Below are 13,744 nucleotides of genomic sequence, written 5' to 3' on the forward strand. Positions count from 1 at the left end.
CTGTCTCTTCATTCTGTCTTTGCCTCTGTCCACTTCATCTGAAGGCTGGCAGTTCTCACAGTTGCAAGATGAATGCCACCAGCTTCAGAAAAACTATCCTTGCACGTTCATATCCAGAAGGGGAGAGAACTTCTCTTGCCTCAATCCATCCAACAAAAATCTTTTGCTATGTTTTGATTGCAGCAACTTAGATCCTGTCCACTCCTCATCCCCATGGCCAGGAAAATACTTTGAGACATTTGAGGCTGGGCCACTCACCTTTCTCTAGAGCATTAGTGGGGGCAAGGGGAATATACATGTCGAGGGGGTGATGTTAGTGGCCCAGACTGATGGGGATCCCTTTGAAGCTGGGATGGGAGTCATCCTACCCAGACTCTGTGGCTACTACACACTGCAGAGCAGTCAGATGAAAGCTGGAGAGGAGCACACAGTGAGCAATGCTGTGTTAGTGCATTCACAAAAGCACCAGAACAAAATATGAATGTGAGCATCTTCCCCATACCCAGTCTCTTTCTGCTTCTTTTTCCATCTGACTGTTAGCATGTTTTTACAGACAAGGACGTTAGAGCTTGCTTATATATTGGCACTGGAAAGCAAAGAAGTTTGAATCTGATTACTTAGGTCTCATTTCACTGCCAATATTATAAAAAATAGTTGCAATGATAGCAACTCTTCACATCGTAGTTCACAATGTGCTTCCTTTACTGCTCAAAATAATCATCTGATGTGGGTCTAGTATTATCTCTAGTTGTAGAAGAAGCAACTGAGACTCAGGAAGGCAAAGTGAGTTGTCCAAGGTCACGCAGCTATTACATGGCAGAGGTGGGACTCAAACCTTAGTTTTCCACTAGAGATCTGACCTGTCTGGAAAGATTGTGCCTTCATGATCTCGGGGTAGGGAATGACTCCACCATCAGGAAGTAGAAAAAGTCCTTGTTTCTTTTTGAGAGTTTTCATGTTGTGCCACTCCCCGTTCCCTACGTAGAATGAGCTCCCCATTACTAGAGGCATCCAAGTCGAGACCGAGTGCCTGGTAGGAGGGATACCATGGGTGAGAAGTTGGCCTAAATGGTCTGCTTCCTTCCAGCTTTCTTGAAACCTGGTACCTCCCAGGGTCCAGTGGTTCACCTGGGAAGTCCTATATGATTGTCATAACTACATGAGGAAGAAACTTCTGCTTCCCGCGGGGCTCCACTGTGCAGCCCATGATGTGACTAATGCACAGGAGGCTCCCAAGGACACTTACACCATAGACATTGATGACTGGATGCTGACTTGGGGGAAAGGCACTGAGCTCATGACATCATAATTATTTGGTTCTCTTGCACGGAAACATCCCACAAATGACAGTAATTATCAAGTCCTGCCTGACATGACATTTTCTTCAAAACATGAGAAGACATTCTTGAATTTTCTCTCTTTATTCCCATCGACCTTCCCTTCCTCTATCCCTCCCACTCTGCTCTCGTTCAGCCTACACCACTTCCCTCTTTCCACACCATGCCCTTTCTCTCCTTGTCTGACCCATAATGCCCCCTCCCTTCCCGTTGTCTGGCCAGGAGCAGATGCGGCGTTGGGGGAATGGAGAGACAAGCACCTGTCAAACACTTCACAGGGTGGGACCCTGAGGGGCTCTGAAGGTGTATTAATGTCAGGCGCTGAGCCCACATATGTGGTGGACCCTTTGCTGAATTCCATAGGGTGTCGGGGGTGCTGGCTGGCTGTCTGTCTCAAGTTTCCTTTCCACTGTGCTGAGCTAGGGATGGGATTTCCTACATGGCAGATGATCTCCAGTGAAGACCCTGGACTTAGACATACACATCCAGATGCATTTGCTTTAAAATCATTACTTACTTAAAAATTTTAATAAAATTAATTTTTTAGGGCAGTTATAAGTTAGTAGCAAAATTGAGTGGAAAGTATAAAATTCTCATGTACCCTATATTTAAATCAGGTTATAATTTTCTTATGGTTGAGTTTTGTTTTATTGTTTTATTTTTTAAAAGATTTTATTTATTTATTCTTGAGACACACAGAGAAAGAAGCAGAGATATAGGCAGAGGGAGAAGTAGGCTTCCTGCGGGGAGCCCGACGTGGGACTCGATCCCAGGATGGGTCAGGACCTGAGCCAAAGGCAGATGCCCAACTGCTGAGCCACCCAGGCATCCCTTATGGTTGAATCGTAAAGAGTTCTTGGTGTATTTTGGATAACAGTCCTTTATCAAATGTATTTTTTGCAAATATTTTCTCTCAGTCTATGGCTCATCTTCTAATTCTTTTGACATTGTTTTTTTCAGAGCAGAAGGTCTTAGTTTTAGTTACGTTTAGTTTATCGGTTGTTTCTTTCATGGATTGTGCTTTTGGTGTTATATTTTTAAAGGCACTACCATACCCAAGGCCACCTAGGTTTTCTACAACATTATCTTCCAGAAGTTTTATAGTTTTGTGTTTTACAGTTAGGTCTGTGATCCACTTTGAGTTAATTTTTGTGAAGTTTGTAAAGTTTGTGTCTAGGTTTATTTTTTCACATGAGGATTTCCAATAGTTCCAGCACCATTTGTTGAAAAGACTAATCTTTGTTTTTTATTTTTATTTTTATTTTATTTTATTTTTTTAATCTTTGTTTTGTATTGCCTTTGCCCTTTTATCAAAGAACGGATGACTATGTTTATGTGGGTTTATTACTGGGCTCTCTATTCCACTGATGTATCCGTTGATATTTTTCCCTATAGCCACACTGCCTTGATTACTATAGCTTACTATAAAGATGTAGTAAGTCTTAAAGTCAGGTAATGTCAGTCCTCTGACTATTCTTCTTCAATATTGAGTTGGCTATTGAGAACCTTTTGACTCTCCATATAAACTTTACAATGAGTTTGTCAATATCTATAAAATAACTTGCTGGGATTTTTATTGGGATTGCATCGAATTTATAGGTCCAGTTTGAAGAACTGACATCTTGACAAAATGAATCTTCCTATCCATGAATATGGGATAACTTTCCATATATTTAGTTCAGAGTTTTATAGTTTTCCTCATACAGAACTTGTTTAAATTTTGTCAGATTTATAGCTAAGTTTTTCTTGGGAGGGGTGCTAATGTAAATAATAATGTAATAGTGTATGTTTGAGTTAATTAAAGGGAGATTCTTCTGGGTGGGCCTGGCCTAACGAGGTAAGCCTCTTGAAAGAGGAGTTAGGTCTTCACTGAGATCAGAAAGGTTCTGACCCTGGGCTCAAAGAAGATTAAGCCTCCATGAGTCCTATAGTTGCAAGGAAGTTCGTCACATAAGCAGGGAAGAGGGACCTGAGCCTCAGACTAGTTCCCAGCTCCAGCTAACATTTTGCAGCCTTGGGAGACCTGGAGCAGAGGACCTCGCTAAGTCTCAGCAACACTCATGGAAACTATAAGATAATACATGTGTGTCACTTTAAATTACTTAGTTTGTGATAATTCATTACACAGGAACAGAAAACTAATATGGTATATATAACACTGACCTCTGGGGGGAATAGGAAGTTGGGGAATGCAAATATGGGGTTCCCCATTTTTCAATTTTTTATCATATGTGTACGCTAATTTTGTAATTAAAGAAAAGGAAAATGCTGAGGGACTTGTTTTTAAAAGAGTTTTCAGGGTGCCTGGGTGGTTAAGCTTCTAACCAGTGATTTCAGCTAAAGTTTTGATCTCATGGGTCATGGGATTGAGCCCATGTTCAGCTTTGCACTCAGTAGGGAGACTGCTTGGGATTCACCTTTGCCCTCTCCCCTCCCCTCTCCCCCTCTGCCTCTCCTACCCCCTCCTGTGCTTTCTATTTTTCTCTAAAATAAATAAATGCATCTTTTTTTTTTTTAAAAAAAGAATTATCTTCTTTTATACTCTCAGTGTACTTGAAAAGCAAGTTCAAAAGCAAACAGCGTCCATCCCTCTTCTGGTGAATGCTCTACTCTGAACTGGTGGGGACTGAAGCTTGAGAGTCCTCCCATCGTCTGTCTTCTAAATGTACTTTTTCTTTTAAGAAAGTCAAAGCAACTGAATCTCAGGCCCAGAGGGGGTACTACCTGCCAGCCTCTAGGGCAGCTGTACTCATCCAGCATCTCTGACATCTTCATACATATCTGGGACGTGAGCTGGACTTGTCATGTGCACAGTCCTCCCACTCTCGACCTGAGCCGGATGAGTCACAGTGAATGGAGCCAGGGAGGCGGACGTGTGTGGGCGCAAAGGCACATGCCCACAGCGGGACCGGCATCCAAGAAGTCCAAGTCCCCACCTTCTTCCCCCCTTTGCCTTCACATGTTAAGCATCTTTCAGTTCATAAAGCCTGTTCACACCCATTGTTTTACTTGTTCCTTATAAAGTCTTGCACTTAGGAAGGAAAGGTCACTAGTTCCATTTTGCAGATGAAAAAACCAAGGCATAGAAAAGAAAAAAAAAAAAAAACAGCTCAGGAGCCAAGGCAAAACTGACATTTCCTGATGGTTTACATCATTCTCTCCGCTACCCCTGTTCTTGATCCAACAGCCCTCCCACTCAGCCGACCTCCTGCCCTGGACTCCCAGGGACACTTTATTCAGACAGGAGGAGTCAGGAGGCTTCTGGTCAATCAATTCTTCGGGCCCCAGGGGTAGCTTGCTGCACTGATAGGTACGCAGCCAATAATGAAATGTAAATTTCCAGTAGAGTACAGAAGTAAATCCTAATGAAAGGTATTATTAGATTCAGCAAAACACAAAGAAATTTTAACTGAGCAGAACTGATTATTCCATAAAAAAGGAGTAGATTACAGCTTGCATCATTCGTTGTCTAGACAAATCACTTAGATACACATGTGCTGGTTTTAATTAGCGCCGTGGAAATGGAGCATTCCATAGCCCAAAATGTTATTGTTCAACAAATAAAAAAAATACATATTTAATAAAGAAAGCTACGGTTCAAACAATCACTCCTCATAATGTCTAAATAGGCTGTGGGTTTTTTTTTCTCCATCCCTATTTAAATGAAAAGCCTGCGTGAGTCAAAATTGCTGCCGCTGCTTCTTGGGCCTAATGGAAGGTTTTGTGTGCCCCATCCCCCCAATATCATGAAATGTACAATTCTAATAGAAGTCAAATGCAGGACTGAATATACCACAGCATGACACTTTCTATTTTTAGCCAAAAAGTCCAGACTTTTTCCCCTGGTTTGATACTTCAGGAAATTCTTGATGGATCTAGCCTCCTGCTCAAGTTTCTACACATCAGTGACCCTTGATGAGAAGACAGCCTACAGAACTTTTTTTTTTTTTTAACCTATGGCCTTCCAGTCTAACCCTCCACAAAAATTCAGACAGGGTCTAGAGATTCAATGAGGAAGAATCTGTGCCTGGAGCTGTGGAGATGGGGGAGGTCTAGGGAAGACATGTCAGGTGTGAGAGAGGAGGAAGCGTGCCTTAGTCTGCTTGTGCTGCTGTAACAAAACCCTTCTGGCAGCTGGAAGTCCAAGATGAACGTCCTGTTTCCGTTTCTGGTGAGGACTCCCTTCCTGGCTTGCTGATGGCCACCTTTGTGCTCCGTCTTTGCCTCGTTTTCCTCTGTGTGTGTGTGCAGAGGGAGGGAGGACTCTGGTATCTTTTCCTAAAAGGACAGGAATCCTATTAGATCATGTTTTTGACCCTAATTATACCCTGAATGGCCCCATCTCTAAATACAGTCACATTGGGGGTTAAGGTTTCAACATATGAGTTTGAGGGGCAGGGGGACACAATTCAGCCCCTGGTGGAGGTGGTGGTACAGACCTGGAGAAAGTACCCAGAGGGGAGGAATCCACAAACATGACCTGTGAGTGCTTCTCAGGCCAGGTGGGTAGAGAGGGCCCTCGGGGGGTGGTGGGTGCATGAAGCTTGGAGGGGTGGCAAGGGAGAGGATTCTGTGTTCAGGCCTGTTGGCAGCCAAGGCTCTGAAGCTTGTGAGCCTTTGGGAAAGAGGCTAAGAGGCTGGGGCATGGGGTTTGCTGGTGTGGAGGGGTGAGTGCATGAAGCCTTCTGCTCTCCTCTCTCAGATCCTGGGACCGCTCCCCACAGGGCAGGGTTTGGGGGCCCACTTCTAAGTTCTGGCTTCAGATGGCTTCAGTGCCTCCAGGAGGGGTCCTCCTCCCTGGCCCTGACCTGTGATTTGTCTCTCTCTCATGCACCTGCGGTCAGTGGACACCTGCTCTGCCGTGGGCTGCTGGGAAACATTTTCTCTACTCTATACTGTATCCTGTACTCCCGTTTTTGTTTTGTTTTTTTTTTTTTACCATGTTGATGTACTCCGATGTTTTCTATACTATCTCAATAAAAATGCTGGTTGGTAGTAAATTAATTGCATTACTAATCAACTATTGAATGGTGACCTGAGCTCCGAAAAACTGACTTTTGTCCAAATTCCTTACAGAATCTGCGTGGCTCTGTGTGGTCTGTTTCCAGCTTCATCCATCAGTACCAGCCCACCTCCAAAAGACAGGTCTTCCTCTGCACAGACCACTCCCTCCCAGGTGAGACAGGCATGCCAGGGGAGGGCCTCAGACCTCAGGGGCCAAATCCAGCCCAGGCTCTTCCAGAGTGCTGAGTCTGCAGCCCTGCAGGGTTGGCCAGGTATCTGGAAACACCTGTATTCTGGCAGCGCCTTGAACCTAGAGACCACTCTGGGAGGTGGCTGGGGGCCCTCTACCTGCCTGGGGGGATCACCGTCACACACCCCACATGCCCACCTAAGTCAGGCAAAGGCCCTAAGCAAATGCAGCCTCTTTCTCTTCCAACCTCTTCCCAAGATTTTGGGGGTCCCATCCACGCCCCCTGTAGGGGAAATTCAAGAACCACCACTCCTTCCGCATATCTCTCAGCTATACCGATTACTGCAAATTAATTATTAGCTTCAAAAAACATATTTTCTACTAGAGCATGAACCCAGCTCCCACACCCAGGGCAGAGAGTGTGTGTGTGAGCTTTCCATTGGAGCTCGATAAATATTTGAATAAATAAAGGGCTGCTCTAAAGCCCATTAAGCTTCCACCAAGATGCAATTTGAACATAACCCGGAGGTTAACTAGGGAGCAACCGAGAAAGGCAGGAATATGAGTCGGGATTGGAACACAGATACGGGGTGTGTGTAGAAGGGAGGGTGCTGTATTACACACATGGTACAGAAATTTAGCCCTTGCACCAGGCAGGCCTCACATCACATCTCAGCTCCATCATTACCAGTTGTATGACCAGAACATGCGAAGTGAGGCGTGTGGGCTGTGACAGGCTGTGGGGGTTCCGACCCCCAACTTTGCACCTGCCGGCTGAGTGATCTTGATGGATTACCTGACACCTTATTCCTTCGGAGAGTCGCATATGGGAGTTAAATGAGCAAAGTGCAAAGCGCTCAGAAAGTACTTGGCTCATGGCACGCTTAAAATAAATATTATTATTACTCAACCTTTCTGAATTTCAATTTCTTACTCTGTAGTAACAGGTTGCAGGCTGATTTTTAAATGGAAAGGAAATAAATTTGTAAAAAGAAATTTCACCAAACAAGACTCATTTTGCGTGAGGTATTCTCGTACGTTCATTTTTATACCAGCTCATTAAAGAAAAAGACGAGTGCCCAGCAGACTGATTTCATGATCCATTCATGGATAGAAATTTAAGATTAAAAATCCCAGCCTACAGAATGTGCATGTGTGTGTGTGTGTGTGTAAATTTTAGCTCCGGTATAGTTAACATAACTGGTGTTCTGTTAGTTTTTGGCATACAATATAGTGATTTGACAATTCTGTACATCACTCAGCGCTCATTAAGGAAAGTGTCCTTTTATCCATCTCCTATTTCCCCCATCTCCCCATCCGCCTCCTCTCTGGTAACCATCAGTTTGTTCTCTATAGTTAGGAGCCTGTTTTTTTGTTGATCTCTTTTTTCTCTTTGTTCATTTGTTTTGTTTCTTAAATCCTACACATGAGTGAAGTCACATGGTTTTTCACTTACTCTCTACCTCCATCCATGTTGTTGCGAATGGCAAGATTTGATTCTTTTTTATGGCTGAATAATATTCCATTGTATAGATATACCACATCTTCTTTATCCATTCATCAGTCAATGGACACTCAGGCTGCTTCCATAATTTGGCTATGGTTATCAACACTGCTTTACCCATAGGGGTGTGTGTATCTTTTTTAAAGTTTGTGTTTCTGTTTTCTTTGGGCAAATACTTAGTAGTAGAATTACTGGATCAGATGATAGTTCTAGTTTTAATTTTTTGAGGACCTTCTACACTGTTTTTCACAGTGGCTACACCACTTTGCATTCCCGCCAATAGTGCACGGGGCTTCCTTTTTCTCCACATCCTCACCAACGCTTGCTGTTTCTTGTGGTTTTGATCTTAGCCATTTGGACAGGTGGGAGGTGATACGTTGTAGTGGTTCTGATTTGCATTTCCCTGATGGTGAGTCTACAGCATACATTTTTAATAGACTTTATTTTTCGGAGCAGTTTTAAGGTCACAGCAAAATTGAGCAGAAAGTACAGAGAGTTCTTGCATACACCTTGCTCGGCACATGCTCAGCTTCCCCCACTATCTATATCCTGCGCCAGGTGGCACATTTGTCACAAGTGATGAACCTACAGCGGCACAGCATTATTGCCCAGAGTCCATAGTTTACATTGGTGTTCAGTCTTGCTGCTGTACATTCTGTGGGTTTGACAAATGTACATGTATCCACCATTACGATATCATCAGAGTAGTTTCACTGCCCTAAAAATCCTCTGTACTTGCCTGGTCACCCCTACCTCTCAAATACTTTTTAAAGGTATTATTTATTTGAGAGAGAGAGAGAGAGAGAGAGAGAGAGAGAGAAAGAGAACAAGTGCACAAGCAGGGGGAGCAGCAGAGGGAGAGGGAGAAGCAGGCTCCCAACCAAGCAGGGAGCCCAACGTTGGTCTGGATCCCGGGACCCTGGGATCATGACTTGAGCTGAAGGCAAACGCTTGACCAACTGAGCCACCCAGGGTGCCCCTAGAATATTTTTTTTAAAAAACATAGTCTCCAGGTCACAGATGATGCTCAATAATTTGCAGCGTAGATCATGCTGCAAGCTATTGCAATGGTACAGGCTTATGAGTGGCTGAAAGACAGCTGTGGCCACAAGCCCAGAAGAGAGGGGAGGGTGTGGGAAGGGCCATCGACAGAATGGGGAATGGGGGTGGGGGGTAGGCAGGAGCCCGGGGATGCGAAGGTTCTGGAGGCTAGTGGCAGTGGCGGTGGGCTGCGGAGAAATGGGGAGTGGTGGGCAGCGAGGACTTGGAGGCGGAATTTCAACCTGCTAACGGGGCGTGGATCAGTCGGCCAGGACCGCAGGGAGCTCCGGGGACTCAGTGGTGGCCAGACCGGGCTCTGCGTCCCCGGCACCGTGCGACCTTGGGCGAGTCCCTTCCCTCCTACAGGGGCTGGATCGGGTGTGCTCGCTGCGCGCCCTGGGGCCAAGGCGGAGCAGCGCCGCCCACAGCCCGCAGCGCTGGGGGGCGCAGGGAGCCGGGAGGACCCGGCGGGCGGGATCTGGGGGAGTCTGGGACGAGGGGGGCGGGCGCGCAGGCGGAGCAGCCTCGGAAGGGGCTCCCTGGGGCTCGCGTGCCTGCCGAGCAACAGGCAGCGGTCCCGTCTCCGCGGCGGGGCGAGCAACTTCGCAGCCTGAGCTCCTGGGCCCCGTGGGCCCTGCGCCCGGGGCGGGGGGGGGGGGGGGGGCGGCGGCGGCGGCGGCGGCGGGGCCGGCCCGCCCAAGGGTTAACCCGTTCCCCGCGGCTGCGGCGCGTGCCTTGCAGAATTTCACCAGAAGAGGGTACAGTTGGAAAAGCTCTTGACGTCAGGCTGGAATTCCTATTGTGTTTGGAAACGGCTCGGGCGCAGGCAGCCCAAGTTCGCTCTCCGCGCGCCTCGGCGGGCGGCGTGGGTCCGGCAGCTCCGGGGCTCGTCCCGCGCGCCCCGGGGACCTGCCAGCCGCTGCCCGCGCGCCCCGGGGCGGAGGACCGCCGCCCCCCGGCCCCCCCCCCCCCCCGCGCCCCGCCGCCCCGGGCGTGCCGGAGGCCGAGCCCACGCGGCGGGCGGCGCCGGCCGGGAGCGGGGTGAGCGCCCAGGGCGAGGCCGGCGGCCGCGAGAGCCCCCCGCCGGCGCGCCCCGGAGGCGCCCGCATGCCCGGCCGCAGGAGCCCCGGCGCCGGGTGCATGCCCCCCCCGCGGCGCGCCCCAGCCGCCTGCCGCCCGCTGTGACCCCTCCAGGCAGGCGGGCGCGGGGCCGGCTCCCCCGAGGGCGGCGCGCGGCCGGGCCCCCCGGGACCCCCCGGGCCCCCCGGGCCCCCCGGACCCTCCGGACCCGCGGCGGCGGCGGCGGCGGCGGGGGCGGCGGCGGCGGGGCGCGGAGCCGAGGCTGAGCGGGCGCTCGCCGGGAGCATGGACGCGGCGGGGGAGCGCAGCCTCCCGGAGCCGGGCAGCCGGGGCAGCCGGGGCAGCCGGGGCTCCCGGGCCGGCGACGACATCGAGATCGTGGTCAACGTGGGGGGCGTGCGGCAGGTGCTGTACGGGGACCTGCTCAGCCAGTACCCCGAGACCCGGCTGGCCGAGCTCATGGGCTGCCTGGCGGGGGGCTACGACACCATCTTCTCCCTGTGCGACGACTACGACCCCGGGAAGCGCGAATTCTACTTCGACAGGGACCCGGACGCCTTCAAGTGTGTCATCGAGGTGTACTACTTCGGGGAGGTCCACATGAAGAAGGGCATCTGTCCCATCTGCTTCAAGAACGAGATGGACTTCTGGAAGGTGGACCTCAAGTTCCTGGACGACTGCTGCAAGAGCCACCTGAGCGAGAAGCGCGAGGAGCTGGAGGAGATCGCGCGCCGCGTGCAGCTCATCCTCGACGACCTGGGCGTGGACTCGGCCGAGGGCCGCTGGCGCCGCTGCCAGAAGTGCGTCTGGAAGTTCCTGGAGAAGCCCGAGTCGTCGTGCCCGGCGCGGGTGGTGGCCGTGCTGTCCTTCCTGCTCATCCTCATCTCGTCGGTGGTCATGTGCATGGGCACCATCCCGGAGCTGCAGGTCCTGGACGCCGACGGCAACCGCGTGGAGCACCCGACGCTGGAGAACGTGGAGACGGCGTGCATCGGCTGGTTCACGCTGGAGTACCTGCTGCGCCTCTTCTCCTCGCCCAACAAGCTGCACTTCGCGCTGTCCTTCATGAACATCGTGGACGTGCTGGCCATCCTCCCCTTCTACGTGAGCCTCACGCTCACGCACCTGGGCGCGCGCATGATGGAGCTGACCAACGTGCAGCAGGCGGTGCAAGCCCTGCGCATCATGCGCATCGCCCGCATCTTCAAGCTGGCGCGCCACTCCTCGGGCCTGCAGACCCTCACCTACGCCCTCAAGCGCAGCTTCAAGGAGCTGGGGCTGCTGCTCATGTACCTGGCGGTGGGCATCTTCGTCTTCTCGGCGCTGGGCTACACCATGGAGCAGAGCCACCCCGAGACCCTGTTTAAGAGCATCCCCCAGTCTTTCTGGTGGGCCATCATCACCATGACCACCGTGGGCTACGGGGACATCTACCCCAAGACCACCCTGGGCAAGCTCAACGCGGCCATCAGCTTCCTGTGTGGGGTCATTGCCATCGCCCTGCCCATCCACCCCATCATCAACAACTTCGTCAGGTACTACAACAAGCAGCGGGTCCTGGAGACGGCCGCCAAGCACGAGCTGGAGCTGATGGAGCTCACCTCGAGCAGCGGGGGCGAGGGCAAGGTGGGGTGCTCCCGCAGTGACCTGGACAGCCTCCCGCCCGAGCCCGTGGGGGAGGAGGGGCCGAGCTGGAGCAGCCGGCTGAAGCTCTCCCACAGCGACACCTTCATCCCTCTCCTGACCGAGGAGAAACATCATAGGACCCGGCTCCAGAGTTGCAAGTGACGAGGGTCCTCCGGGCTCGGACAGACTCGGCCAGTGGACGGGACGGATGGTGTGACGGGCCTGTCGGTTGACTTCCTGGGAGGGGCTGTCCTTTGTCCCCTCCACCGTCTCCTGAACAGAACTCTCTGAAGGCCCCCTGGGGCACCTCTGGTGAGGCTGGGTAAGACCCCTTTATGTTGCCAGCTCTCAGGAGCCGGTGGGGACAGAGGGGTGTCCGAGAGTCCCGGGCAGCGTGGGGGTCGGGGGGGATGGAGGCCATGGTCTGGCTTGATGGCAGGAGCCCTCGCCCGGTTCTGTATCTCTTTCAATAAAGCCTCCTGCTCTGTTCATCCCACCTGTGTCGTAGGTTCTGTCACAGGCTGGCTGTCCCCTACCCCCCACCCCTCAGGCACAGCTCAGGCATGCCCTGTGCTAGGCCAGGAGGTAGGTGTGCAGCCCCGGGGGGCTATTTTTAGTTGAGAGCTAATTAAAGGGTTCATACGCAGGGCTCTGCGCGGGGAGCCTTGCCACATTCCAGGAGGCTCTGTGCTGGCGACTCCCGCCTTCTGTTTTCCTTCTGAGGAAAAGCTTGCTCCCAGGAGGGGAAGAGTTCACAGAGCTAGAAGCGCCAAGTGGCGTGGTTACCACTTATTTATCACCTGTGGGAGGCCCTTTTCTCAACTTCTTTCCGGTCTTTTCAGCAGCCCTGCTAAATGGGTATCCCCATTAGACAGGTGAAGAAACTGAGGCCCAAGACCACACAGAGCAGGGATTCAGTCCCAGGTGTGAAGACCCCAAAGCCCATGCGTTCTCTTTGCTATGAGGCGGCCTTGGAATGGTGGTATGTGCTTGGATCTACAAGGGAGGGGGTCTGTAGACCAGGAGAAGCTCTGAGCTTCCTCAGGGTGGATCTGCCTGTCCTCCAGCTCATCCTTCCGTCTAGAACCAGTGCCGAACTGACGTATCGGCTGGATGGACAAACCTGAGTGTGGCCCACCTCCAGCCTGGTCTGAGAACCCGCAGAGGAACAGAGCCAGATCGGCTTGGGTTTGAAGCCCAGGGAGTGAGGGAGATTCTCTGAGGTGTCTTCCAGCTCAAACACTTTTCTCTCCCCCTCCACTCTCTTGGTAGCTGTGTGGTCTCAGGCCCGTTGATGAGCCCCTCTGATCCTCGTTGGGATCATTTGTTAAAGGGGGCTCGTTAGAATCTCTCAGAGAACCATGGTGCTTAGCAGGTGCCTGGCACGTAGTAGCTGCTCAGTAAATGGCAGCCGTGTCTATGACTGTGTGCTGACACGGGGGTGGGACCCACAGCCGTCCACTCTGGCCTCCACGGTCTGGGCTGGGCTTGCATAGCAGCAAGGGTAGGGGACAGGGCACTGCCACACTGTTTGTAGTCAAAAGCAGTCCCCTTGGCACAGGGTTGGTCCCGGCAGGCCCTTCTTTCTGGTTGTCTATCTCCCAGGAACCCCAGAACCCTGTTCTTCCTTCCCGTGATGAAGCAGCTGATGCTCAGAGAGGAGCCATGGTAGGGGAATGGGGTAGGTGATCCCCCAGTCTTTCCTCTTCTCTGAGCCCTGGTTTTCCCACATGGATACAGAGGGATGATTTCTCTGGGCTCCTTCCAGGATTTCAAAGCCTAGGATGTGTTGTGTTAGGGACTCCAGGGGGTAGGGAGGCTGCCTTGCGGTAAGGGGCCTTGGAAGGGAGGCCTTGGGAGAGTCAGGGCCGTCTCTGTGGGGTGCAGAGGCCTGAGCCAATTTTGTGTGCCCCTCCCCTGAGTTTCACCAGGGAAATAGTGGGTCAGGTGACCGAAGGAGAT

The 13,744-nt window shown here is 51.4% G+C and overlaps 1 protein-coding gene and 1 long non-coding RNA gene across 5 annotated transcripts in view; both read left to right on the plus strand.

Annotated features, from left to right (window-relative positions):
- The window catches only part of LOC111090490, a 54,096-nt gene extending 46,667 nt beyond the window's left edge, over positions 1-7,429 (plus strand). For 3 of the 4 annotated variants that reach the window (XR_005372085.1, XR_005372083.1, XR_005372082.1), the window contains one exon: positions 6,414-7,429. This is a non-coding gene — a long non-coding RNA (uncharacterized LOC111090490). The remainder of the gene's footprint in view (positions 1-6,413) is intronic. The other variant, XR_005372084.1, reaches the window with a different exon arrangement.
- A 2,988-nt stretch (positions 7,430-10,417) lies between these two features.
- KCNF1 (potassium voltage-gated channel modifier subfamily F member 1) lies at positions 10,418-12,273 on the plus strand. Its single transcript, XM_038560583.1, has one exon. It carries the CDS (start codon positions 10,442-10,444, stop codon positions 11,942-11,944), a length of 1,503 nt encoding a protein of 500 aa, XP_038416511.1. The 5' UTR covers positions 10,418-10,441; the 3' UTR covers positions 11,945-12,273.
- The last annotated feature ends 1,471 nt before the right edge of the window (positions 12,274-13,744 follow it).

Source organism: Canis lupus, chromosome 17 (assembly GCF_011100685.1).
Source record: "Canis lupus familiaris isolate Mischka breed German Shepherd chromosome 17, alternate assembly UU_Cfam_GSD_1.0, whole genome shotgun sequence".
Taxonomy (NCBI): Eukaryota; Metazoa; Chordata; class Mammalia; order Carnivora; family Canidae; genus Canis; species Canis lupus.

Coding starts and splice junctions, on each gene's coding strand:
- KCNF1 (XM_038560583.1), top strand. CDS start 10,442: ATGGACGCGGCGGGGGAGCGCAGCCTCCCGGAGCCGGGCAGCCGGGGC.